This window comes from Mercenaria mercenaria, chromosome 13, assembly GCF_021730395.1.
Source record: "Mercenaria mercenaria strain notata chromosome 13, MADL_Memer_1, whole genome shotgun sequence".
Taxonomy (NCBI): domain Eukaryota; kingdom Metazoa; phylum Mollusca; class Bivalvia; order Venerida; family Veneridae; genus Mercenaria; species Mercenaria mercenaria.
The window spans coordinates 55559664-55587255 of NC_069373.1; the positions used below are offsets into that span (position 1 = coordinate 55559664).

Here is a 27592-nt window from a genome sequence, read left to right on the forward strand (position 1 = left end):
CTTTAGAAGTAAATACCAGTGTTTCGCGGGTTTTTAACTTTTTTTTTTTTCAGAAAAAAAAAACACAAACAAAACTATATAACCATATTTTTCACATGTTCAAAATAGAACTGCTGTTCTTTTCACTTTTCTGAGAGAAACGGTGTGTTAACAGTAATTTCTCGCACTCATGTGCTTTTAAAACACTATTTTTTTATCGCTTTCGGCAAAGAGTAAACGTATTACGGCCCAAAACAAAAATTCAAATGGGAAATATTACGCAACTGATAGAAAAAAGCAGTTTCCGGTCATTTTATGAAAAAATTTTAAAGACGTTTAGGGGAAAATATTCAAATTTTAAAATTTTTTCACATTTTTGTTGAAAGTGTTAAAATATTGTTAAACATCTTTAAATCCCTCGGGGTCGTTGGTACCCCCCCCTACTAGGGGTCGGGTACCAACCAAACCCCCCGGAATGCTTCAGACTTATGACACGAAAAAAACTTTTTACAAGGGGTTTTTCAAAATAACTAGACTTTTTCACTAGTTTTATAAACGTTAATGAAGCAAAACAAAAAAAAAACATCATGATTTTCATCTTTCTACTAACTCACTGCAAATTTGGGCGTGATTATGACCCCGCAGCCCCGGAGTTACGCCTCCTCGAAAACAGTCCCCTTTCACGGGCCCGGCGCACGGCGATTATATTTCAACGACGTTAACGACGTCGTGCCTTCCTTGAATGTTTTCATTAAGTTTTTCTACTTCATATTTGTAAATTTCTTTTAAAATTTTCATGAGCAAAAAGTCATAATAAGTTTTTTGGTTAGAATACTAAAAAATGTATGAACACTTATGCCACGCATCTCGGACAGGGTACCAAAAGTGGTATTGGGTTTTTCAGTCGGCTCATACTTGGCGTTATCGCCATTTGCAGATTTTTCCCTTTTTTCCCTCCATTTTTCGCTTCTTTATCTATTCCGGACCATTGGGTTTGGGGTCTGCTTTATTAGTTTATGAATTTTTAGTTGCTGTTTTCCAAAATTTTTTCAGTAAAATAAGCAACCCTCTTATTATCTATCGGCAAGACATTACATGCTATAAACAGTAATACTCACTTAATTTTTAAAGTTGCTTTTTTTATTCCCCCTCCCACCCGGTATGACGCCTACTTGGGGCAGCGCCCGACTATTGTTGCACTTGACATATTTTTGGGGGAAACAACTTTTTTATTAATGGAATCTTTGCGATCGAAATTTAAAACACGAGGGATCAAAAAAACAACTGCCGGTTTTTAAGCGTACTATGGTAATAAGAACTCGACGCGCTTGTCTACCGCAAAATGTTTTCAAAAAAGTTTGACCAAATTTCAAAAGTTGGGGAAATTTCAACGATATTTTACATTTCTATTTACACAAAATGCGGGATTTGACAGCAAAAATCTATGTTATTTTTTTGAAAAAGCCCTCTAATTCTACCTTTGACGCGTGGGAGTGGAATAAAACCTAACAAATTTTGGAAACACGAATGTAAAAAAACCCGTTGTTGACATCCTTCAAAGTATTTGGGGTGGTTTTTTCTTAAAAGGTAAAGAAAAAAAATTTGTAATATTTCACCCGGGAAAACAAAGTGTAAACATCTTCATATTGAAAATTTTTTAAAACCCTTAAATAAAATTTATAAAATGCTCGACAGAGCCTTGCATTTTATTACTTTATTCAAATCTTTTATTACGAGTTGAATAAAGTAATAAAATGCGAGGTTCAGTATGAAAAAAAAATACTCTGTAATATCCTCTGTCCTATAATATATTATAGTATGTATACCGAACTAATAGATATTTTGTAACACGGACATATGTCATGAGCAGCTGCTTGTTTTTAAAGAACGTATTTCAATTCTACAGAAAGAAAAGCTGAAAAACTAAAAGCAGACAAATCAAAGTCTTCATGTTGTGGTTTCTGCCAAGGCGGACGATCAGATGGACGTAAGTTACAAGACATTACATGTTTATACAAAATATCTATTTTTTATTAGGGTCAAATGTTGAAACAAGTTTAAAACCAAACATTACTCACTCTCGATACCTCATTCATGTTTGTTGGTTCAAATGTAAGAACACTTTTACACAAGAAGACTACAACGACTTAATAACATATCTATATTTATCATATAAACTATAAATAGATCAATTCTGATTGGCCAACATCAAAATATCTCACAGTATCGAACAACTGAAAAGCTATATATAGAATTAAGATATTGCTTAGTCGCTAAGATGGCCGTTCAAATCTGTGTACCGAGATGTGACAATGTGAACTGAGCCGAAAGTCGGTCTAGGACTTCTTTACTTTTGTTTAGATCTCATTTTAGAGTAATAAGTACTGCGTTAGATGGGTCTATATCACTTTCCTTTCTGGGAAAAAAAATTTGAGCCTCGCCATGAGAAAATCAACAAAGTGCGTTTGCGACCAGCATGGATCCATACCAGCCTGCGCATCCGCGCAGTCTGGCCAGGGTCCATACTGTTCGCTTTCAAAGCCTATTGCAATTAGAGAAACTGTTAGCGAACAGCATGGATCCTGACCAGACTGCGCGGATGCGCAGGCTGGTCTGGATCCATGCTTGTCGCAAACGCATTATGTTGGTTTTCTCATGGTGCGGTTCATTTGTAACTACCATGAAACCTGTATGTAAAAAATACCTTGCGAGAGTATGAATGTGGTTTTATTTGCACTTGGGTTCAATCTGTAGATATAAAAATAAGGTAGTTCTGCAAGTTCAGATCAGTAAATTTTCTACAATGAAGAATTTGATTAAACCCTGATTTTTCAAAGTTTCAGAATATACTGATAAAATTCCGCAAATAAACAAGATAGGGCCGGGTGTTTCATTTTTGGCTAGACTGTTTAGAAAAATTTGAACGTCACATAAGTTTTTATAATGTGGGTATATGGAAAATCGCCCCATGTGGTTCTGGGACAATCAGTGTATGAAAAAAATTGGGGAACCACTCCTTTACCCTTCATGATCGTAAGAGGGGCAATAGGGTCTTAACACTTGGTTTTTGGCGAACCTTGAACCCGGGTATGAAAATTTTGATTCCTACCTGGTTTTTTATTTTCGTTTAAAAATTGAATTTAAAACCCAAAATTTTGTAGCCTGTTTCGCCAAAATCCTAAGGGGTTTTGGGTGCGCCGAAAACCCCAAAATATATAAAAAAAAAAATAGGAAAATCACAATTTTGATTAACATTTTCGAAATAAAATTTTTCCACAATGTAGTTTTTAATGAACTTTTTCCATCAAAATAAAAATTTTGGGCCTATAATATCGTGAAAAAAACGAAAAGGTTCGTGTGCTCATTGTTGGAATATTTGAAAGATGCACTTTCAAGCGATTTTACTAGTAACGTTGTTGTTTTGAAAATTTACCCAGGGTTTTTCCACTAATTACAAATAATTTCTTTTCCATTTGCCGAATCCGGGCTTTTTTTACGTTTTCCGAATAAAAGACGTTACGCAAAATTCCCCCTGTTATCAAAAGGCAGAACTACCCAGTAGGAAAAGAACAACAAGTAGTGGCCTTTACGTCAGGGGGTCTAGCTAGGGGGTTTTTTAAACCTTATCAGCAAATTTCTAAAATGGACGGCCCATCATTCAATTTGGGGGTCCCTTTCTTCAAGGGTCCCCACAAAAAAATACTAACAAAAGCGAACAGTACAGCCCATGATTGCAGGCTGATTTTGGGTCTCACGGGCGAAAAGGGGAGAGTTATTCCCCCCCCGGCGGCTAAAGGAAAGAACACTTTCCTATACTGTTTTTTATTCAGTTTTCCGATCCGCCTTTGGGGATAAGTTACAGGATCCCAACCCAGGGGAAATAAAAATTTTGTGGAAACAACCTGATGGAAAACAACCCGTCCCAATACAGGATCCCGGGATATACAGAGGGTTTTTAAAACGAACCCAACGGGTGGGGCAAAAGGGTTTTAACGTTTTTAGGCAGTTGATTTTAACGTCACAAAAAGATATTCAAGATTTTAAAGAATGATTGAAAATTCCAAATAGTGATTTTCTAAGTTTTTAAAACGCAAAGTGGGGAGAGAAATATGAAAATATGTTTTGCAATTAAATACTTTTCTAGAAACAAAAATTTAACTGACAAAAATTTTTAAACGATTTTGAAGACCCGGTCCGATTTAGAGTTTTTTTGTAAGCAAATTCATTGTCTAACATGTATAATAATTTTTATAACTGAAATTTTACTGAAGTTGTAGCTGGAAAACCCGGGACAGTTTCTACGTTCTTCATCCTTTCAGTACAACAAACGTTTTCAGGCTTTTTTGTAATTTTGTTTCGAAAACTTCTTCAGACAACAGGGGTTTAAAAGAATACTAGTACTTTTGCTTTATTGTGAGAAAAAAGACCTTTTTTTCTGTTTTGTTTCTGTTTATTTTTCAACCAGATCGGCTTCCAAAAACTCTAAAACCCCCCCTTAATGCCCAAAAACCGGGATCGGGCGCAGGGTACAAAATTCGTGTGAATTCCTTTTTTTAAAAAATTCCCTAACACTTTTTTAATTAAAACAGGGGAATAATTTTAAAACTTTTTCTGTATTTCAGTGGGAAAATGACAGCAGACGAGCTTGAATTTGATAACGCTTTACTCCCAAAAAGAGATACAATTTTGGGGCCCGGGAAAAAAATGGGAAAAGCAAATTTTTGAAACAAATCCTACCAAAAAAACACCCGGAGGGAGTAAAAAAATTTAATCCCCTTATTTTTATACTAGGAATTAAAATTAACAGCAATGACATTACGTACGAGTATATTCAACTGAAATTGCGAATTTTTGTATAAAAGAGGAAATCCGTAAAAATTTTTTAATAATTAAATAATGCTGGAGTATTGGGGAAATATAAAATTTTTTTTTGAGCTGATTTTGACGGCCATATTTTCTTTGGACACATTTACTTTTTAAAAATAAAGGCAATTTTAAAAGTTGGATTTGAATTTCTTAAAAAATTTTTTATGTAAAAATCAATAATCAAAATGCTCCAGTGAGCCCCACACCAACAACTAGACGTGGCAAAAAGAACTAGTTCAAGCAAAACACAGCAAAAGCCTCCCGGGAAAAAATTTTTACTCCCGGATTATACCTACTACCTGATGAGAGGACGTGAAGGAAAACCCGGGCCTGGACGTCCTAAAACATTACAAGCCTTTGACAGGTTTAGGATTTAAAGTCAAGGTCAAACCCTAATCATCAATAAGGTTGAGTGAATGCGAAAATTCCGGGGGCCTTTGGGGCCTCATGCAAAAAACAAAAACATTGGAAACAACTGAGTTAAGCAGGTAACCATTAAACACTAATAAAATTTATTAGCAAAAAAATTTATTTGCATCCCAAACCCCTTTAATGCAAAGTTTTTGCGCTTATCAATTATTACGGGGGGTTAAAATTTTTACACGCTGGGAATAATAACGTCATGTCATAGGGTAATAAATCATTTTTTTTAGTCAACGAAACCCCCTAATTTTCTGTAAGTATATGCAATTTAAGGAAGCTTTTGTCTCTTTCTGCATTATATTTTATGAAGTTTACAAAAAACTGCTCTCGAACATCATCCTGTTTCAATCGTCGCTACTTTTTTGAATATTCCATCTTAAACGTCAAAATCCACAAAAACAATGTTTTAGGATCAGACAGAGGAAAGATTGTGTATACAATCCATAAAGATTTTTTTTCCGCATTTCTAAGATTGTAAAAGAAGAATTTTTTGTTTGGTAGAAATATTGTCGTATGACCAAATTTTAGGAAAACCCTTTTTTAATTTTTCAAACACAAACCTGTCTATAAAGACCCCTTGGAGACCAAAAGGGGTTTTTATTTGGGGGTGGTCTTTTTTCACGGGTTTAAAAATATACTAAATGTTAAAATGGGAATAAAAACTTTGGGGTTTTTTAAGCCGGGGGCTCTGTTCATGGGTGGTAAAAAACACAGGTTTGCTTTTTAAAAATTTTTTTATGTCCACTGGTTGTTTCCTATAAGGGTTTTAAAAAAATACAGGTTTTAACAAAGTTTTTCTAATGCATTAAATGATTAAAAAAATAATTTTAACAAACCATGCTTTAATTATTTTTTAAAAAAACCCAAAGAGGTTATACACCTGCTGGGCTTTGCCCAAGTGAATTAATACACGCGCGTAAACCATTCCTAGGAAGTTAAAACAGGTCCGCTGTTTTTTTGTTTGAATTCAAAATTTTTTTATTTATTTTTTGTAAACAAGTAAAGCTTATTTCATGGTGCATGTTAGCAAAATCAAGTGCTCAATGTGTAAACGCGTTTAAAACGGTATTCAATACAAAGTAACACGTCCCGCGAATAACTTAGAAGACCAAGGGAGTACTGGGGCCCCTAAAAAACGTATTCAATACCGCCATGTTTAATGTTTTTTTTGTTTTTTTTTTTTTCATTTTAGAATTTTATTATTTACTACACAATGTTTTATAAAAACGTATTCACATTTTCAAATGCAGAACCACCAGGGAAACCAAAAGGTCCAGTCAGGTATTCAAGAATATCCCATAATGCTATCACATTGTCATGGCGTCCACCAGATCAAGATGGGGGAAACCTATCCCCGGTACGCAGTCGAAATAAGGAAAAAAATGAAAAAAGGTGGCATAAAGCGGGGGTGTGAAGCGGAAAGAAGGTAATTTTTCTTCTTTAAAAGAAGACACAATTATTGGGGGTAGCGCAATAAATATATGGGAAAAACAGAAAGCAACTAGTCGGAGCCAAAGTGAGAACGAAAAATTCCGAAAACCACTATGAAAGTTTAAAAAACCGCATTTTATCCCGTTCACAGCAATTTTTAAAAAAATATTATCAACAGGGGTGACTTTTTTTTTAATGCTCCTCTTTTCCTTTTTGGGGCCCTATTATTTGGAAAATGTACGAGGATTTTCTGCCCCAAAAAAGCATGTGCACTTTTTCAAAAAAGCCAAACAAAAGAAAATAGTCTTTGCACAAAAGGGGTATTCTTTCGGGTGCAGTTGGTAAGCGGTTTACAAAAACGATGTTTAAAATATATTATCAGTTGATTTAATGATTTGTCGGGTTTTCTTTTTATATTTTGAACACGAGCACAAAGTCGCCCTTTCCCATTGCGCTAGTAGAGAAATCAGCCGAGATTCGTAAAGAGGTGGGCCGCAGTTGGAGATGCTTTGGGAAAGATATCAATAAAAACATGCTGACAGGGAAAGGGAGTATTCCCGAAAGAAGTTAGAGGGTCTAGACCAGAGCTGGAGGCGGATCCTTTTGTACCAAAAAAAGACTTCTTACTATGATGAAATAATTCGGGAAAAACTCCCAAAAACTGGGATAATAAAACCCGTCACTCTGAATTTTCACCGTTACCCGGGACCCCCCCGCGATTCAAACGGAAAAAAAAGAAACGTTTGGACCAACGGAAATCGGTGCAAAAGCAGACATTCTGATTACACCTTTGCCAAAGCCCAAATCACGTCGTTTGGGAATGTTTGATTAAGACAGTTAGTCGAAAGTGACATTAATCTGAAGATAGGTAATATGAAGAGACTTTTCGATGGGCAAAAAAAGGGAAATGGGGTTTAGAAAAAAATGACAATCGATAAAGGACTTTAAAGGACAGGATGGAGTTTTACGTCACCCGCCAAACCTTCAAATATAGCAAAAAACATAGCCGTATTGAAGGGCAGACAATGGGGTCTTGTTTTAAAATGCTGCATTTAAAATTTTTCATACAGGGGGCACATTTGATAATTTTTTATAAAAATTTAAGAAATTTGTGTTTTTTGCTTTTCGATAAGTCATTTTTTTGTACTTCACATGGATTTAGAAACTTTGGTTTGTGATTAAGATGGAATGCCTCCCCAAACTGAAAAAATAGGGGTTCTGTTTCGACATCTTATCTTATATTAATTCGAATTTGCCTGATTTTTAGCATGTTTTACATTTTTAATATTTTTGTAAGTTTTCTCTCTCTGCATGTCTTAAAAGGCCCACTAGTCCCCTTTTTACAAAAACCCTTTTTTTCACGTCTCGTTTGGGGTGTAAATTTTCATTTTACCCAAATGGCTTCGGGGGGTCGGGGGGTAAAAAAACCGATAAAGGTCTGACGTACCCAATTTTGCTCCTCGGACAGTAAAAAGGGACAAAAACAGACATCATAAAGTTCTGGGTTTAGATCCCCACCAACACGATTTTAAATCATAATGTAAATAAACTTGGACCAAATTAATGAAAACAAAACAATTGGGCCATGCCATGAGAAAACCCAAAATAGTGGGTTTTCGCCCGCATGGACCAGCCAGCTCGCACCGCGCAGTCTGGCAGGATCCTGTGTTCGCTAAAAGTTTCTCTAAGTCAATAGGCTTTTTAAAGCGAACAGCATGGTCCTGACCAGACTGCGCCCATGCGCAGGTGGTCTGGATCCATGCTGGTCGCAAACCCACATGTTGGGTTTTCTCATGACGCCAATTTATCCGTTTGGAAAGGCCTCTTGGTTCTGATTTGGGCAACTTTTAATTTCTTAAAAAGAACTTTCCTATTCTTTCACAGATCTCGCTTAATTTAAATTTAACTTGAATAGAACTTTCAATGACCTATAAGAGCATTAATTAAGAGCAAATACGTTCTCTGTACAAGCATTCACAAAATAATTTAACACAGTAAATTGTTTCACTTGTCTTACTTTTGAGGACGTATAGGTATTTTGTTTTTGTTTAGGATCTACGCCGTTTTTCAACCGTATTTCAATTATGTAACGGCGGACATTAACCTAACCGTGTTCCGGTTTTTGAAAAAGTACAAACCTTTCTCCCAAGAAAAACCCTGAACAGAGGGGAAAAAAAAAAGATTGCAACCATGTCTTTTAGCACCCACGGAAACATTTCACCTCGCTAGAGGATCGAATTCACGACTCCGCGATCCGTAGATCTACACATGCTCTCCCGAGCGGGCGAGCTATGTATAGGTATAAACTAAGTTGTAATCTATATTTTACCCCTGTGTATCAGTCTATAGGAGTTTTTAAACTCACAATGGTAACCCGAAGTCAGCGACCTTAACCACTCGGCCACGGAGGCCCTGTACATTATTCAAGGTGACTTCAAGCACATTGATATCCATTATATACGGATAAGTTTTACTTTGATATGACACTAGACGTACGAGCTAACAGATGAGCGTCGTTCTTCGATATTTTGAAAAAAAAACAAAAACAATTCTAGTGATATAAAAGGCTAAAGTAGGAGTGTTGTTTGTGTATAATGTGGTAATCGATTTAGTGGTTTGTAGCCTAAACTATTATTAACCACAATTTAGTTAAAATGTGTTATTTCATGCCTTACACCCCATTACAGATTAGTAATATAGTATGTATATACGTTAAGTATTTGAGAAACTGATAACGACGTGTACAAAATGGCTGACAAATAGAGCCCATCAGTTAAAAACACTTCAGATGAAATAGTGGATATTCTGTGTGAATCGTGTGAGAAAGATGGTAAACGGATTGAAGCGGCAGGATATTGCTCGGACTGTTCAGAATATCTGTGTAAACACTGCTATACCTACCACAGAAAACTGAAAGTATTTCAAAACCATGTTCTTCTCGATAAAGACAAAATGCCACAAATACCAACGTCCGTTTCCGTAAAGGACGTGTGCCAGCAAAAATGTGGTTCACATGGGGATGTAACTGTTGATTTTTTCTGCGGATCATGCAACTCCCTTGGATGCAGTGTATGCATTGCACTCAATCACCGACAATGTCAAAACGTAAATCATATTCCAGACATAGCTAAAGGGACTGAATGCATTGAGCAGGTCAGAGAATTTTCCAAAAATATAGACGACATATGTCAGCAGCTCAACAGTAGTACAAACTCTGCTGATGCAAATATTCAAGATTTTAGTAAAATGTGCATCAGAGCGAAAGCAGAACTTAAAAGACAAAGGACTGATGTCAACAGATTTTTTGACAGTCTTGAATATATGATGGAAACACAGATAAATGATAAGGAAATTGATATCAACAATGAGCTTCAAGACGTCTTGAGTCACAAAATAATGGCAATAACAGATTTGCAGAACATTAAATCCGACCTTGAAACCAAAATGAAAACTGGACAAAAATGCGAACTGTTCATAGCCATGCAAAAAGCTAAACATATCTTGGAAAGAAAAAGAGGTGATCTAAAGAAAGAACCTCAAAAGAAAAATATTGAATACATACCCTCATTACAAATTGAAGACATGATGAAAAGAATAAACAGCATGGGCAGTGTTGTAGTTAAAGGCTCAGAGAAAATGAGCACAGCAAAAGTAAGGACAAAGGTCAATCTCCGCACAAGCAAAGATAAGGCATCTCCTGTAATAAGTGGACTGTGCGTGTTATCCGATCACAATGCTATTGTTGTAGATAATGGAAACAAGAAAGTGAAAGTAGTAGATTTGAAAAAGTTATGTGTGGTTTCAGAGAAGAACATGATCACAAGACTTTGGAATGTTACCAAGGTAGCAGACAATCAAGTGGCTGTTACGCTTCCGGATGAAAAGAAAATCCAGTTTTTGACATTATCTAAGGCAGGTACGCTAAGTAAAGACCATCACATCAATGTTCAGGGTGAGTGTGCAGGGATTGCATGTTGCAGACAAAATCTGATCATCTCTTGCATCACTTATGTTCAAATTCTCGACCTGAAAGGGACTGTTAAGCGGAATATCTTTGCTGATGTGAATGGAGAAAGCTTGTTTAAAAGGGCACTTTATCTCGTCTTAAGTCCCGACCTTGAAACAATATACGTATCAGATAACGTTAAGAATACAGTAACCAGGGTTACATTAGATGGAAAGGTGAAGGATGTCTACAGGGAGCTGACTGAGCCGTATGGAATAGTAGTGGACAATGAAGGTTGTGTCTTTGTTGCGAGTCTGGGAATGTCAAACATTCATCAGTTGTCTATTAACTGTGGCAGAGTGGGGATACTGAATATACCGGTTGGGTGCATAGCATATTCATGCAATGACAATAAAATCTATGCTGGAGGCTTCGGAAATGAAATGTACATACTATATTAAGAATAGGACTTTAATAAGTAGCCTAGATGATGAAAAAAAATGCAGTGCTTTGAACAAAAAGACAATGGTTCCAAGCTTGATAAAGATTAAGGAAACACTAATTTAAAGGTGTGAACTGGCACTTTTTTTGACACTTTTTTTAATTTTTTATATAAATTCATCATACTTTCCTCTGTCAGAGGCCACAAATGAATTTAAAAGTTTAAATATAAAACCTTTATTTGATGAATATGCAGGATAAACAGTAAGCATTTGACATGTGTTTACAATAACACCTTTCTGAAAAGAACAACCATAATTAAGTCATGGTTTTTCTCGCTCTTTAATGTGACCGAAATTATATAGGTGATTTTCACAAAGTAAATATAACGGATTTCCACTGACTGTCATGATCAAGAGGTCTAATTATTTGTAGATAAGGTTTAAAATGTTCAAACTGTCGGCCTATTAATATATAGGATTGAAGAATGGAGTAGTCTGATTCGCTGGCACAAAAATAAAGGAAATTTAGCTTTTACTGAGCGAAGACCCTAAGAACAAAGTTATACAAGACATTTTCGTCTTTTTGTCTGAACAGAAATTCACAACTCACAACTCGGTGAAGTGTTTGAAATGTTTCCGTTTCTTTATTTGTAAAGGAAATTGCATTTAAATGGCAAGTCTATAAAAGTGTATGAGAGAGTTGAATCTGTTTGAAGATAACAGTAGAACTTTACGTATTTTGTTATCCTTACAGAATATTGATATATAAAATCTTATCAAGATAGTACCGTGGTATAGCGTAACTTTTCGCCTTCATTTTGATATGCTTCATGCCTGCTTTTTCTTTGGAAATATAGAAGAAAACAATGTTAAAGCAACCACTCCCACACTGCTTAGTGTATCCTTAACAAACGGCTAGCTATGATAGCCTTCGGCCGGATATCATAAACCTTCTTTTGAATGTTAAACACCATTCGACTTCTGCAAAAGCAAATGAACCCGAGTAAAGTAGCGAACGTTTAGACTGTTCTTTCCTAACAAACAAATATTTGGCAGCAGGTGAATGCGGATCTATAAGAAAATTCCTTGACAAAAAAGATCAGAAGTCTCGCCAGTGCGTAAGATATAAGCGTTTTGGGACTAAACGTAACGGCAGTCCTAATTGTAAAAAAACGTTGAAACATGATGATTTTAGAACAGGAAATGGCAAGGTGGTTACGCATATTGCCCGTGCCTATGTCCTTACATCAGAAAATGACTTACATCTTACAAAATAGCCAAATGATCAGATGTTGTTAAATTTCAACAGTCATAAATACAGAGTTTACCATGCTTTATAAAAAAAATAGATGCATTTGAAGTGGTCGTTTAACACAGTTTATAAAATCTTCAAGCATATATACTGTGGTAGCTAGATTATAGATAAATTCGTTTAAGTAAACATGATCATCGGTCTGTCCTTGAGATTTTTGTTGTGTATTTTATCTTTAGGAACGTTGTACGCTTTTGATGGATATTTAAGATCAAATTATGCAAATAAAGCAAAATTATTTCATACACACCATAAAACCGCAAAGACAAAAATAAACTTCTAATTTTTAAAAATATTTTTGGTAAACTTATATCAATGTAAATTATCACAAAAATCAAACCATAATCGACAGTTTAGTGAACAGGTGTATTTCTCTAAATAACTCTGATACACACTGTATTTTAACTTAATAACTCAAAATATTATAATATTTTGAAGTATCAAACAATCCAGCCAATCCTCTCCAATAGCCGCCTATATAACGATAAGGCGTTTATATACCCTTATCACACATTATCACCTTTTTCACTTGCAAAGTCAAAAAGTTCCTATATTAGTTATATTCACCTGTTCAAACGTTTCAGCCGGCACGGATCATTTTTTCCTTTTCCAGCTCCGACGATTTTGTAATTATATGTTTATTACAGCATTAATTGAATCTACACAGTTACCGAAATACCTTTCTGGCTGCCAGTGTTTCTGACTTCTGTCGTTGTTTCCCAGTACTGAGCTCAATTTCGTAACACTCTGATAATTCATGTGGGGAAGTTGGCAGTTACTGGTACAGAATCCAGGAACACTGGTTAGGTTAACTGCCCGCCGTTACATGACTGAAATACTGTTGAAAAACGGCGTTAAACCCAAAACAAACAAACAAAAATCAATTTCGTAACAGGTTGTATATGATTTTGTGTAAAATTTAAAATACATTGTTGATAAGGGCTAGCCATTTATTAATTTACGACAGTACGATTATACTATAGTTATTGTACTGTTCTTTGAATGTTGATGTATATCTAGTCCAAAAAATTAAAGGCATTAATTCAACATAACGCATTCTCTTAAAAACATGGTTAGTCACGCTATTTATTCAAAACGTTAAATCGTATGATGGGTTGCATTCCACGGTTTCGTTTAATTTCTGTAATATTTCTTCATTGTTTCATATGGATCTTAACATTTTTGTTATCTGAAAGACACGATACAATCTGTTTAAACAGTTAGTTATACCCTTTTTGAAAACGGATGGTTTGGCAAAATATCTTCTTTTTAACAATGCCTTTTGATAGACCTAGTTCATTTAATCTATCCCTTATTCAAGTTTGTTATCAGTAAACAAAATCACACTTGTATTAAAGAAAGACATTCATAATGTCTTTGCATTATATTAATCCCCATTGTGACAAATTATTGAATAGAATAATACCAACACTTCAGTGTATTTTCAAATTTTCCATGCTACCAAAACAAACTGTATTGTATCAGTGATGTACACAGTCGAATGGAGTTTTAAATTCAATGTCACAATTAAAATAACGCTGTTCTAGAAAAACAAAAAACGGTTTAAAACAAAGTCTGAAACATGAATATGGTATATTCGAATAAATCTATGTAATACCAGTAATCAGAACAACAACTTAATACGACAAAGGTACACGAGGCATGTTGGAGTTATATAAACGAACCTCGTGCAAAACGGTGCTCTTATATGCACGAGCAATCACATACTGTCTATTTGTGACAAGTCTGTGTAAAGAATTGGGCATCACTGTACACTTTGACCAACGATTTGCACGTTTTAAAAATTAACTGTTTCAAAAAATGTATTCTGCTCCTCCTCTTCAGCGAAATTTATTTTTAAATATATGTCAGGGTTGATACAAATATAGACCCCATTCAACCTAATTTAAATGACATATCGAGGGTTCAACGCAATACGGGCGTATCTACATATAGTTATTATATGTAGATACGCCCTTATTGCGTTGAACCCTCGATATACTTCAAGTAAAAACATGGGAGAAGAATTCTATAAGACATTGTTTTTCATTCTAATCCTATCTATTCAGATGTAATACATGTTTATATTACTATATGCAAGCAGTTTTGTAACTTCTCCAAAGTCGTTATATTTTAAGATACCCGTCAAAGACACTAGTTACAATAATTTTCCCGGGAATGAACTGTCATTAAAACTGCTTGCCATTACTCAAAGTTTGGTAAAACGTTTGTCATATGATGTTATGTTTCAAAATTAACACTGAATATAGGTCACAATCTAGTAGTAAACATGTATATTTCGTCATGTTGTAATATAATTTGTCTTGCAATATGTCACACATAAGATGGGCCATGTTCATCGGCTCTTTTCCAGGCTGAGTATTTGTTTTTCTTAACAGGCAGAGGTGGAATTCCGCTCGCTGAAGGAGTTTCATCATGCGTTTCCATGGTTTTCTTGTCATTTGTCGGGGGACCTAGCAATGTCTGTGATGCAGTATTGTGCTCTTTCGATGTTTTTGATTTTGTTGAATGTTTGAAAGACGTGTTCAGTGGCGACCGATCAGGTAATGACATTGAAGAGGGGACTGAAACATCTTTTAAACTTGAAGGCTCGAGAGCATTGAAAGGCTTTTTCGTTGTAAGATCATCCGTTGCAGAATTCTTTGCAAACGATGGTCTTTTCGGAAGAGGCGGAGGCTTTAAGGAATTATCACTGCCTTTTCTATCATGTCCTCTTGAAATAATGGCTGAAGGTGCTGTCTGAAAACAAAGAAGAAAAACAATCTGTTAAAAGGGAATCGATCCAATATTTTCACCAAATGAAATAAAGACGTGTCCTTCCGGCACATGCACTGCGCGTTCAGCTTCGGATTTTTTTTTTTGGAAGAAGACGCTTTTTACTTGTGTCAGTAAGCGTTTGTACATGACAATATATCTAATATAACGATTAGAAATCTGTTTACCTGTATGCTGGCTTCTTCGGAGATGTTAGCTTTTGTGCAACCAGGTGCAGAACCATTTGATCTCCCATTTTTGCTGAATGTGGAACTAGAATTGTGTAAAACAGATCGGCCTGACGTCGGAAGCATAACTGAATCTGTGTTAGGTAAATTGAATTTCGGTTCACACGAGCAAATCAGCTTTCCATTATTCTTGATCAGCAGTTCTTTTATATCTTTTTCTAAATGCATAAGCATGTGATCTTCTGAGACTGCCTTCAACAATTTTGCGTGAGCCAATTTAGCATTTTCGGGATTAAGACTGTTCAGAGAATTAAATATGTCCACCCATAATGTACTTTGTGCTCCTACAGTTGCAACAGAAGAAATTATTTGATTGTAAATGCCATCATCTATAACTTGTATCGACCACAAACTATCAACCACATGTTTAACATTGAACTGTGTCTTTAATTTACAAAGGCCGCAAGTATTTCCATTCGCACCGTTACCCATATTGCATTCAAACTTTTCAGCGACTGCTGGAATACGTTGTTTGATGTGTTTCACGAATCCTTCCAAAACGTGTAGATCACGTCCTTTGATGGTGCTTACAAGAGCTCTAATTTGGTCTTTCCTGACACTCATTTTTTTAACCAATGTGTATTCGTCCTCTGTCAGATACCGTTCCCTTACAAGGCAGTCAAGAAGATCGCTCTCATTAAAAGCTAGCCCATCAACAATGTCCTCAATATGAAACTGTAGAGCGTTTGCAAGACTTTCTCTTTTATCGACTGTATTAACTGTATATAGATAAATGAATAATTTATCACATCATCTGGATACCAGTGATATAGTCGTCCGGTAAAAGAATGACATTAGTGTGTTTATTATATAAATGTCACCTTTAGATTTTTAGAAAGTTAATCTAGTTCCTTTAAGATGTAACAGTATCTCAATTTAGATATTAAACTCGTATTAAAATGATTAAGTTATACTTCATTATGACTAAGGTTCCCTTCATTTATTTACTGTTCCTGTTTAAAATTGATGTATCTTTAGAGAAGCGTCGTTCAGTTTAATCGTAAATGAAGCAAACAAAAGAACAAAACTTTTCTTAATTTTTATGATGATAAGCAGTGATTTTCTTTCTGAAAAGCGTTAAAAGATAAAACGTGATAGAATAGAATAGATAAAAATACGACTTCAAAACTTGATAGCTTATTTCTCACCTATTGTTGGATTCACCTCGGATTTTGGTCTAGGCCTAACTTGTACGATTTGTCCCCTTGTCTTGGATGAGTTACTTCGGAATTTATTTGAAGTTTGAGTTGTTCTTGGCAAAGTAGATGTCTTGCGATTGTTGTAATCATCTTTCCTTAATAATGGAACTGGCTTCTTATCAACCGTAGTTGTAGTTGACATGTCATTTTCAACGTCTTCAGCGGTGAAATCTGGAGTTTCCGAACCAGATAGACTGTGTGGTCCACCCAATGCAACTGAATTCGTGTTGCAGGCAGCCGACAACTGTTTATTACCTGGAAAGTCAGTCTGACACGACACATCTGCTCTGACAATCTCACTTCTAAGTTTCAAAGTTCGTATTTCTTCGAGGATATTTGAATACATGACTTGGATTGGTTTCATAACTTCTGTCTGAATTTCTTTAATAATATCATCTTTTAACTGGACCGCACTTTGACTTGATACAGGCTGAAAATCAGAAATTATTATTCCTTGAAAAAATAGATGCATTTGTCTACATTTGTATATATATACTTGAATCGACAAGCCCACTGAGAGTGCCTCGCAACGACAATTAACCAAAAACTTAGTACAGTGCACTATAGGGGACCTTCACAGGCTGTAAGTACAGATGGGAATATCAGGACCAAGGGGAACTGTTTTAACAATTACCGGAGAGCCGGGTGTGCCCAACTGCACCTACAGCCAGTTTTAGAATACTATATGATTGCCTGTGTAAGACAGGGTTTTCCAAACACCAGAGGGACAACGTTGAATGAAAAATCGTGCACCAGTGAAGTTTTTTATCCTTGTTTCCCGATGGTTACGAAAACATCTGCTTTACTCAGGCAGTCATGTTAGCTCATTTTTCTTGCTTACAATTAATAAAATATTTTTTCAAATTATAACGTGTAGCTTGGGAAAAGATAAGGTGATCTCCTATCCGTTCATCTTGTCTTTTTCAGCTAGATAGGCAAATAAGAGTTTTCCAGCACCAGCGAAACCATCGGAAGATTCCGTCCGGTATGCAATAATGTTAATGCAAATATTAGAGCACATCGATGATGAGGGAGCTTTGAAAGAACTCAATAATGTCTAAAGCTCAGGAAAATGTTACAACACTCGGACCGAGTACGGGGGTATATTTTAGACAGTCGTTTGGCTCTTAAAATGCGTTTTTATTTGAAAAAAAAGAAATGTCTAATTCTGTCAACGGAGACATTTGTTCTTGGTCTTAGAAGTCCTCTCTTTTCGGCCTGTACTCAAACTAAACGTATGGATGTTTACTTTTCTTCCCATAACTTATCATGTTCATTCTTAACAAAAAACAAAACTCCAGTGTGATATTGGGTGTCGCAGCTTGACAAAATACTTTTCAAGCTATACTAAACCAAACAGCTAACTAAATTCTAATATAAATTTGAGTTTCAATTTATATATAATAATTGTACCATGCTATCTGCCGACGATGCTCTACTTCCCGGACACGGTGATGGGGATCTAAGGTCAGCTGCAGACGACTTCTTATGAAACTCTTGTAACCCTGGTAAACTTCTATTGTCAATATGCTGATTGTTACTAACGTTTGCAAGTCTTGGTCTGTCATTTACATATATTCTCTGTTCAACCGCTCCATCGATACTTTCTATTTCTTTACTTTCAGAAATCATGGTTATCTCTGTATAGCTCATGTTTATGTCTGTACGTAAAATATAATTGACATTATACATGTGTGATACAACCTAACAGTATATTTTATTTTAACTAAAGTACACAAATACAACAAAGGGTTTTGGTTGGAATTAAGATGAAGGTTTTAATTAAATAAGAAACATATTTTAATCTGTTGTAATATAACAAATTATGTTTAAAGCTTAAGTTGATTAGCTCTCTGGGAAATATTTCATTTGATTTATTTCATTCTTAATGAAAGTTACGACTTCATAGTTTAAACTTTAAAGACTTATACCTATACACGTACAACACAGAGGTACATATAAATTCAGAACTTTATGAGTTCATTGACTTATTCGAACGTACAACAAAGAGGTACCTATAAAGACAGTTATGATTTCATTGACTTATTTGAACATACAATACAGAGGTACGTATAAGAACAGATATGCTTTGCATGACTTGTTCGGACGTACAATACAGAGATAAGTATAAAGACATGAGTTCATAGAATAATTCGTCGGTACAATACAGAGGTACATATTAAAACAGATATTATGAGTTCACGGACTTACTTGACCGTGCAATACAGAGGTACATATAAAGACAGTTATGAGTTCTTGACGTATTCGTACGAACAATACAGACAGTTCACATAGCTATAAGCAAGTTTTATTAAAAACGTAGGCTTAATTTGAATTAGTCGTATTAAAACGTTACTAATTATATCAAATTGTAAGCTGGTTAAACATGCGAGGATATGTTTCTGTAGTTGAACAATAAACATGAAAGATAAAAGCGTTTGTGTTGATAAAATTTGATGTGTCCTTGAGTCTTTTCTGACGCACGTAAACATTTGATACATATTTTAGATTAAAAAGCACATATATCGGTAAATAATTTCATGCACATCCCAAATATAGCGTTTTATGTAAAACACCCCAGTTTACTTCCTTTTAGTGTAAAATTCTACTTTGATTACAAGCGCATTTCTCTTAGCTCAAGACGTTTTAATTCTAATCGATTTATCCAAGTCCACAGAGATATAAAGATCTGTTTCAGTCATTGTTTATCCTGTTATTATCATACAATCTCAAAAATGATCTTAAAGGCCTAAATCCACTATTATATAAGTGCCCCCCTCCCCCAATCCAATAAACAACTCCCGTCTTATCTGCTGCTTATCAGCGATAATGTAACAGTAGCTAATTAGAGGGCAATTAGCACAGCAGGGAGCAGGGGTCCCAACTAGACCATGAAGATGTGTGCAGTTGAGTTGAAAGAAATTAATTTTCCTTCTGTGAATGTGGAATAATAATCATAATAATAATAATAGTATTATTGTTATTATTATTATTATTATTATTATTATTATTATTATTCTTTTATAGATAATAATTATTATCTGATTATTATTGTTATTATTTAATATTACAAATAAAAATTATAAAAGCTATAGTAATAATATTAGTCTAAGAAATAATAATGATAATAAAACTCAGGTATAGTTAAAATTCAACAAGTTCTTTGTGCTGACAAACAATATCTTATAATATCATAATTAGGCCTATAGTGAAAAGGCCATACCCATGAAGGTGATCCTTCCATTATATTTATATAGAAAACTTACAAAAAGAATGGGAAAATGATTTTCTCATACACATGTAATCACCATTATTGGAATATAATATTACTGGATAAAATCAAGTTATTGTGTTCTATCTATACTGAATTTTCGATTTCAATAATAAGTTGCCTAAAGTGTACCTTTTCATGCTTTACTTTTATAACACTGAAATGCACATTCGGTTTTCAATCTCAGACAAACGTTATTTACAATATTCTGCAAGCATTAAAACAAAACTTTTAGATGAGTAAATGTCACATTTTTCTAAAATATCAAATTTGAATTTCTGCACATCTCCAGACAGAACTTAAAAAAATAAGAACTTGTTTTTTTCCCATATTGAACTTTCAGTTTTTTCCAATAATCGGTATTATCGGTTTTTTACACTTTCAATGAAGAAGGATAAATTCGCTTTATACGCTATATCTTTTAAATGGTTTAAAATAACGAATTTGCTTCGGTGACATTCGCTGATTTAATCTTTCATCTAAATGATGATATAATTTTTAATGTTGTAAGTTTACGCTTTCACTTACCCTTTGGACTTTTAATCGTACCACCCTTGTTTTCCATTGATGTCAATTGTAAATGTCTATTTTTTGCCAAAATTTAGGGTAAGTTTTGTTTATATATTGTACAAAGTACGAAAAACGGAGAAAATAATCGTTTTTGCTTCGGTGATATTTTACAGAAAAATTATCGTTCGACTCAACTGTGTAAAAATAATTAAAAAAAGTATTTGATTTAACTTATCCTTTGAGTGTTTTATAACATCACTATTACTTTTAAATTGAAGACTCGGGCCGACTCGGAATTTTCCGGATTTTTCCGAATGCGAGCAGACGACTCGGTATACAGGTAGTTTCCAGTTACGGTAAATTTTAAGTCTTTCCCCGGCAGGCTTTTTAATATTTTAAAGACTCACTCAGTCTTATACCTTTTTCCCCCGAAAAAATATCTTATAACCGGGGAATAGAATATTATGCAGTGAAATGCAAGTCAGCTACGGTCAGTGACCTACATATGAGACAGTTCAAAATGAGACTCTTTGGGGAAAGACATAACTTTCGTTTTCAGATACAAAACTCGGAAATGCCAGAATCAAATACATTATATTTGACGGTGATCTAGTGGTAGGGTTATCGGCCGCACAGTCAGGAGAACAAGTGTTCGGGCCCCATTTGGATCATGACCACGTCTTATCATATGATATTAGTACTTGGATTGTTTTCAAGGGAACGAGCTCGAGAGCAATTTAAATAAGTCTCAAAATTTCATCACAGTCGAGCTAAAATAAATTAATATAAACTAAGTACATTATATGTCCTTTCTAATTGATTTAACAAATGCGTATTAATAATTTGGTGCTTGGGAGGGGACTTGTAATCAAAATGCATTGGAAATGTCCCATCACAGGCACCATGACGTTATTAATGAGGGTAGAAATAAATATCTGAAAACAAAGAGTAAATGACTAACCAGATCCTAGTTTAAGGGAACGGTTATATCCTCACATACCACCCCGTTTTATCACCAGATACAACAATATGATAAAAATTAGATAAATATTCACTTTTGAACTTTATACCTGGGATAGGATGGAGTTGATGTTAGTACATCAACATCAAGTGCGTAGCCGGTGTATGGGGACCCCCCCCCCCCCCCTCCCCCGGTGTTCACAAAACATCTTCAGTCTCAGCTGAGTTTGATAATGAAACTTTATTTGTCATTTATATCTAAATAACATTATCATAACTAAACTTTAAGTTAATAATTAACTTTCTTCAAATGGTTACTTAGTCATATTGAACTTTCAATTTTCCAATAATCGGTATTATCGGCTTTTTGACATATTAGATAAAGAAGGATAATTTCGATTTATTCGCTATATCTTTTAAATGGTTTAAAATAACGAATTTGCTTCGGTGGCATTTGCTGATTTAAACTTTCATCTAAATGATGATATAAATTTAAATGTTGTAAGTTTACGCTTTCGCTGGTATCCCATATTCGAGATCATTATCTGTCTTGTTTATTGCTTATTCAAGCGACACTTTTGATTTTTAAATTAAATGTTACAATTTCTGAAGTGTGCAGGCTTCCGTACATGAAAACAGGGTACATCGCTCCGTGGGCATCAATCTCTGAATAACTTTGTCCCCCTCTTTCAAGTACATATTTCGCACGTGCAACTTGGGTGTAAGGCGCTCAGGATTCTGCAAGTTTAAGTGGAAATGATTGTCAATTCTTTATATCTTTACAATGTGTTTATATGTCGTACTTTCTACTCGTTTGTAAGGTAAATATTGATGTGTATATCCAATAAACAAAACGTATTGCAACTTAACGTGGGTTTTTCATTTCTATTTTCAAAATAAAACTGTATTTATTTCTTATACATAGCAATGGTAATTTGAATTATTTCAAACAGATGTCTCGTGTGCTCGTTGTTGAGATATTTGCTCAAGATGCACATTTCAAGCTGATTTTAAGACACGTTTTAATATCATACTTTACCTTTAGATACATAGTAACGTTGTTGTATTGATAGATTTACCCACGGTTTTCCACTAATTTATAAAATTATTTTCGTTTCCGTTTGCCGAATCCAGGCTTTATTCTACGTTTTCCGAATAAATGACGTTACGCAAAATACTGCCTGTTTATCAAACGTGCAGAGCTTAGTGAGAGCTACCTCAATCGGAAAAGTGGCCTTTACAGTCAGGTGGTCTATGTTCATAGGTGGTCTTTAACCTTTATCCAGCTAAGTTTCTAAAATGGACTGGTCCATCATTCAATTTTGGCAATACCATTCATCATTCAAGGGGTGATCACTGAAAATATACTAACTGAATAGCGAACAGTACAGACCATGATGTGCAGGCTGGTCTTGGTCTGCACTGGTCGCAAAGGGAGAATTACTTGCCGCCGGCAGGCTAAAGGTTAAGAACACGTTTCTCTATACTGTATTTTATTCAGCATTTCCTGATCCGCCGTTTGGGATAGAGTTACAAGATCCTACCTCTACGGAAATAACAATTTTGTGGAACGAACCTAAGATGGAAAACAACGCCGTGCCAATACTAGGATACCGGATATACAGACGGCTTAAAACGAACCCAGACGGCTGGACAAAAGGTTTATACGTTTCAGTGGCAGTTGATTTAATCGTCATCAATAAGATATTTCAAGATTAATGAATGTTATTGAAATTCCATACTAGTGATTATTTAAGTATTTTAACACAGCAATGTGGTAGCAGAAATATGAAAATATGTTCTTGCAATTGAATACTTTACATAGAAACAAATTTAACTGACTGAAACCTTTTCCAACGATTTAGAAGACCATGGTCCGTATTTAAAGTTTGAGATTTAGACTAAGAAACTTCAGTTGTCTACATCTATGTATATGATAGATTTATATAACTGAAATTGTACTGAACTGTATGTAGCTGGAAACTCGTGTACAGTTTCAGTACGTTCTGTGCATCATTTGACAATACTAATCAAGCGCTTGTCATGGCTTTGCTATGTAATATTGTTGCGAAAACTTCTTCAGACTAACAGGAGTTCAATGAGATACTAGTACTTTTTTACTTTGATTGTGTAGAAACATGACCTTCCTTTCTGTTTTGTTTTCTGTTTATTTTACAACCAGACTCGGTCTTTCCAAAATCCTCATACAAAACCTACCTTAATGCATCAAAACACCGAGGATCGGGCGCAGTGATTTTGTATCAAAATTCGTGTGAATTCCTTCGATTAAAAAGTTCCATATACATTTCTTTTCTGGATTAAAACAGGATGAATATATTTGAATCTTTTTCTGCTATTGCAGTGGGAAAAGTGTCAGCAGACGAGCTAGAATTTCGTATAACTGATTTGACTCCAAACATGAGATACATATTTGGTGTTTCTTCTAAGGGAAAGAATGGGAAAAGCACAATTGTTGAAACACAGTCGACTACTCTAAAGAAACAGCCCGGTAGGTAGTAAAAATAATTAACTTTCCTTATTTGTATACTAGTGTCATTAGAAAATTAAGCAGTCAATGACATTTACATTTGTGGCAAAGGGACGAGTTATACTTCAACTGAAATTGTGAATTATGTATAAAAAAAAGGAATATCCAGTAAAATTATTATAATAATTAAATTATGCAGGAGATATTAGGCAAAATGATAAAGTTTATTTTGATGCTGATTTCGACGGCCATATTGTCTTTTTGGACAACATTGTACTTTTTAACATAAAGGCAATTGAAAAGTTGGATTTAAATTTTACTTAACATAATTTATTATGTAAAAATCAATAATCAAAATGCTCCAGTGAGACCCGGAGCACCAACAGAGCTAGACGTGGCTAAAAGAACCAGTTCAAGCATAACACTGAGCTGGAAGCCTCCCAGGAAAAGTGGTTACTCCAGGATTCATACCTACTACCTGATGATGAAGGACTGTGAAGGAAACTCGGCCTGGACGTACCTGACAACATTACAAGCCTTTGACAGGTTTATGGATTATAAAGTCACAGGTCTGAAACCTAATCATCAATACAGGTTTAGAGTGAATGCTGAAAATTCCGCCGGCCTTGGGCCTCATGCAGAAACAATAACATTGGAAACAACTGATGTTGAAGCAGGTAATCCATTCAACACTAATGAATTTCATTAGCAAAATAATTATTTGCATCCCGAACCCTTTAATGCAAGTATTTGCGCTTACTCAATTATTACGCGGGTGCAAATTTTTACACGCTGGTGTATATATAACGTCATGTACATATGGTAATAAATCATTCTTTTACTGTCAACGACACTCCCTAATTTCTGTCTGTACAGTATATGCTATTGTCTCTTTTCATGCACTATAGTTGATGAAGTTTACAATAACTGCTCTCGAACATCGTCCTGTTGCAATCGTCGCTACTTTTTGTGAATATGGTCCATCTTAAACGTCAAAATATCCACTATAACAATGTTTTAGGCATCAGACAGAGGAAAGATTGATGTATACAATCCATAAAGATTTTTTTCCGCATCTTCTCAAGATTGTAAAACGACAGAGACTGTTTGTTTGGTAGATAATATTGTCGATATGACCAATTTAGGAGAACCTATTTTTTTAAGTTTTCAATACAGTCAAACCTGTCTATAAAGACCACCCTTGGGATAGCCAAAATGTGGTCTTTATTTGGAGGTGGTCTTTATTCACAGGTTAAAATATACTGTAAATGTTCAAATGGGAATCAAAACATGTGGTCTTTAGAGCCAGGTGGTCTCTGTTCATAGGTGGTCTAAAACACAGGTTTGACTGTATATAAATTATATTGTCACATGGTTGTCTTCCTATAAGCGGCTTTGATAATTACAGTGATTTTACATGTTCTAATGCATTAAATGATTAAGACATAATATATATCAGAACCATGCTTTAATATATCTATTAAATAACACGAAGAGGTTATACACCTGCTGGGCTTTGCCCAAGTGAATTAATACACGCGGCGTATAACCGATTCGCTACTGGAAGTTAAAACATGGTCCTGCTGTATTTTGTTTGAATTCGAAAAGTTTTATATATATTTTTTGTAAACAAGTAAAGCATTACTTCATGGTGCATGTATGACGCAAAATCAAGTGACGTCAATGTGTAAACGCGTTTTAACGGTATTACAATACAGGAAGTAACACGTCCCGCGGAATAACTTAGAAGTACGTCAAGCGAGTATCTGCGCGCCTAATAAACGATTTATCAAATACCGCCATGTTTTACTTTTTTTTGTTGTTTTTATTCATATAGAATTTTATAAATTTACTCACAACAGATGTATAATAATAAAAACGTATTCACATTTTCCAAATATGCAGAACAACCATGAAACCAAAAGGTCCCAGTCATGGTATTCAAGAATATCCCATAATGCAATCACATTGTCATGGCGTCCACCAGATCAAGATGGAGGCAAACCTATCTCCGGGTACGCAGTCGAATATAAGGAAAAGAATGAAAAAAGGTGGCATAAAGCTGGAGTGTGTGAAGCGGACAAGAATCGGATAATTGTATCTTCATTACAAGAAGACATCGAATACGTATTCAGGGTAGCAGCAATAAATATAGTCGGAAACAGTAAGCAACTAGTCGGAGCCAAAGTGAGAACGAAAATTCTCGAAATACCACTATGTAAGTTTAAAAACATGCATTTTATACACGTTCACAGCAATTTCTATCAAAAATATTATCAACAGTGCGTGACATTTTACCTTAAGTAGCTCCTCTTTTCCTTTTTTGCCCTATGTATTTGGAAATGTACGAGGATTTTCTGCACCAAAAGGCATATGTGACACTCGTTTTTCTAAAATGCCAAACAAAATGAAAATAGTCTTTGCACATATGTAGGTATTCTTTCAGGTGCAATTGGTAAGCCGGTTTACAATAACGATGTTTAGAAATATATTATCAGTATGATTTAATGATTTGATCGGGTTTTCTGTTATATCTTTGAACAAGCAGCACGAAGATCGTCCTTCCAGTTGCAATCTAGTAGAGATATCAGCCGAGATTCGTCAAGAGGTAGGCCGTCAGTTGGAGATGCTTTGGAAAGAGATATCAATCAAACATCGACTGACATAGAAGGAGATATTCTCCGAAAGAAGTTAGAGGGTCTAGATCCAGAGCTGGAGGCGGATCCATTTGTACCAAAAAGTGACTTCTTTACGTATGATGAAACTAATTCGGGAAATATCTCCAACAGACATGGAGATAATAAAACCCGTCACTCTGAATTTTCACCGTTACCGGCACCTCCGTCGTCTGATTCAAACGGAAAAGGAAAGAAACGTTCAGGACCAACGGAAATCGGTGCAAAACGCAGACATTCTGATTATTCACCTCTGCCAAAGCCTAAATCACGTCAGTATGGTAATGTTAGATTAAGACAGTTAGTCGAAAGTGACATTGACTCTGAAGATGATGGTAATAATGAAGATGACTTTTCGATGGACGAAAAAGGGAGAAATGGGGTTCAGGTAAACAATGACAGATCGATAACGGACTTTAAAGGACAGGATGGAGTTATACGTCACCAGCCAACACCTTCAAATATAGCATATAAACATAGCCGCTATTGAAGGGCAGACAGTGGTGTCTTGTTTTAACTAGCAGTGCATTAAATTTTGCATACAGGGGTCACATTGATAATTTATGTATCAAACATTTAGCATGAATTAGTGTTTTTTGCTTTACGATAAGTCATTTCTTTGTACTTCACATGGATTCTAGAAACTTTGGTTTGTGATTAAGATGGAATGCCTCCAAGCTGAAAATATAGGGTTCTGTTTCGACATCTTATCTTATATATAATTCAGAATTTGCCTGATTTTATGCATGTTTTACATTTTTTAATATTTTTGAAAGTTTTCTCTCTCTGCAAGTCTTCAAATAGGCCTACTGAGTCCATTTTTTACAAACCGTGCTTTCACGTCTCGTTTGGGGTGTAGAATTTGTCATTCTACCAACTGGCTTACGGGAAGTCGGTGGTAAAAGAGACCGATGAAAGGTCTGACAGTACCCATATTCGCTCCTCGGACAGTAAAATGGCACATAACAGACAGTCATAAAGTTCTGGGTTTAGAGTCACACCAACACGATTTAAGTCATAATGTAAATAAACTTAGGACCAAATTAATGAAAACAATAACAATTAT

General features: G+C 35.1%; 3 protein-coding genes across 3 annotated transcripts; 2 read left to right on the forward strand and 1 right to left on the reverse strand.

The window, feature by feature from the left end:
* Positions 1–1886: 1886 nt before the first annotated feature.
* LOC123529195 (twitchin-like) lies at positions 1887–24560 on the forward strand. Its single transcript, XM_053520908.1, has 4 exons — positions 1887–1966; positions 22865–23023; positions 23726–23872; positions 24217–24560. Exons 2-4 carry the CDS (start codon positions 22945–22947, stop codon positions 24558–24560), a joined length of 570 nt encoding a protein of 189 aa, XP_053376883.1. The 5' UTR covers positions 1887–1966; positions 22865–22944.
* Positions 12748–21513, reverse strand: LOC128545943 (uncharacterized). The gene is made up of 5 exons (XM_053521892.1): positions 21365–21513; positions 18036–18283; positions 16572–17052; positions 15364–16142; positions 12748–15160 (listed from the first exon to the last, which is right to left on the reverse strand). Exons 2-5 carry the CDS (start codon positions 18273–18275, stop codon positions 14735–14737), a joined length of 1926 nt encoding a protein of 641 aa, XP_053377867.1. The 5' UTR covers positions 18276–18283; positions 21365–21513; the 3' UTR covers positions 12748–14734.
* A 1190-nt stretch (positions 24561–25750) lies between the features above and the next one.
* Positions 25751–27257, forward strand: LOC128547760 (titin-like). The gene is made up of 2 exons (XM_053520910.1): positions 25751–26069; positions 26400–27257. Exons 1-2 carry the CDS (start codon positions 25751–25753, stop codon positions 27014–27016), a joined length of 936 nt encoding a protein of 311 aa, XP_053376885.1. The 3' UTR covers positions 27017–27257.
* Positions 27258–27592: the final 335 nt, after the last annotated feature.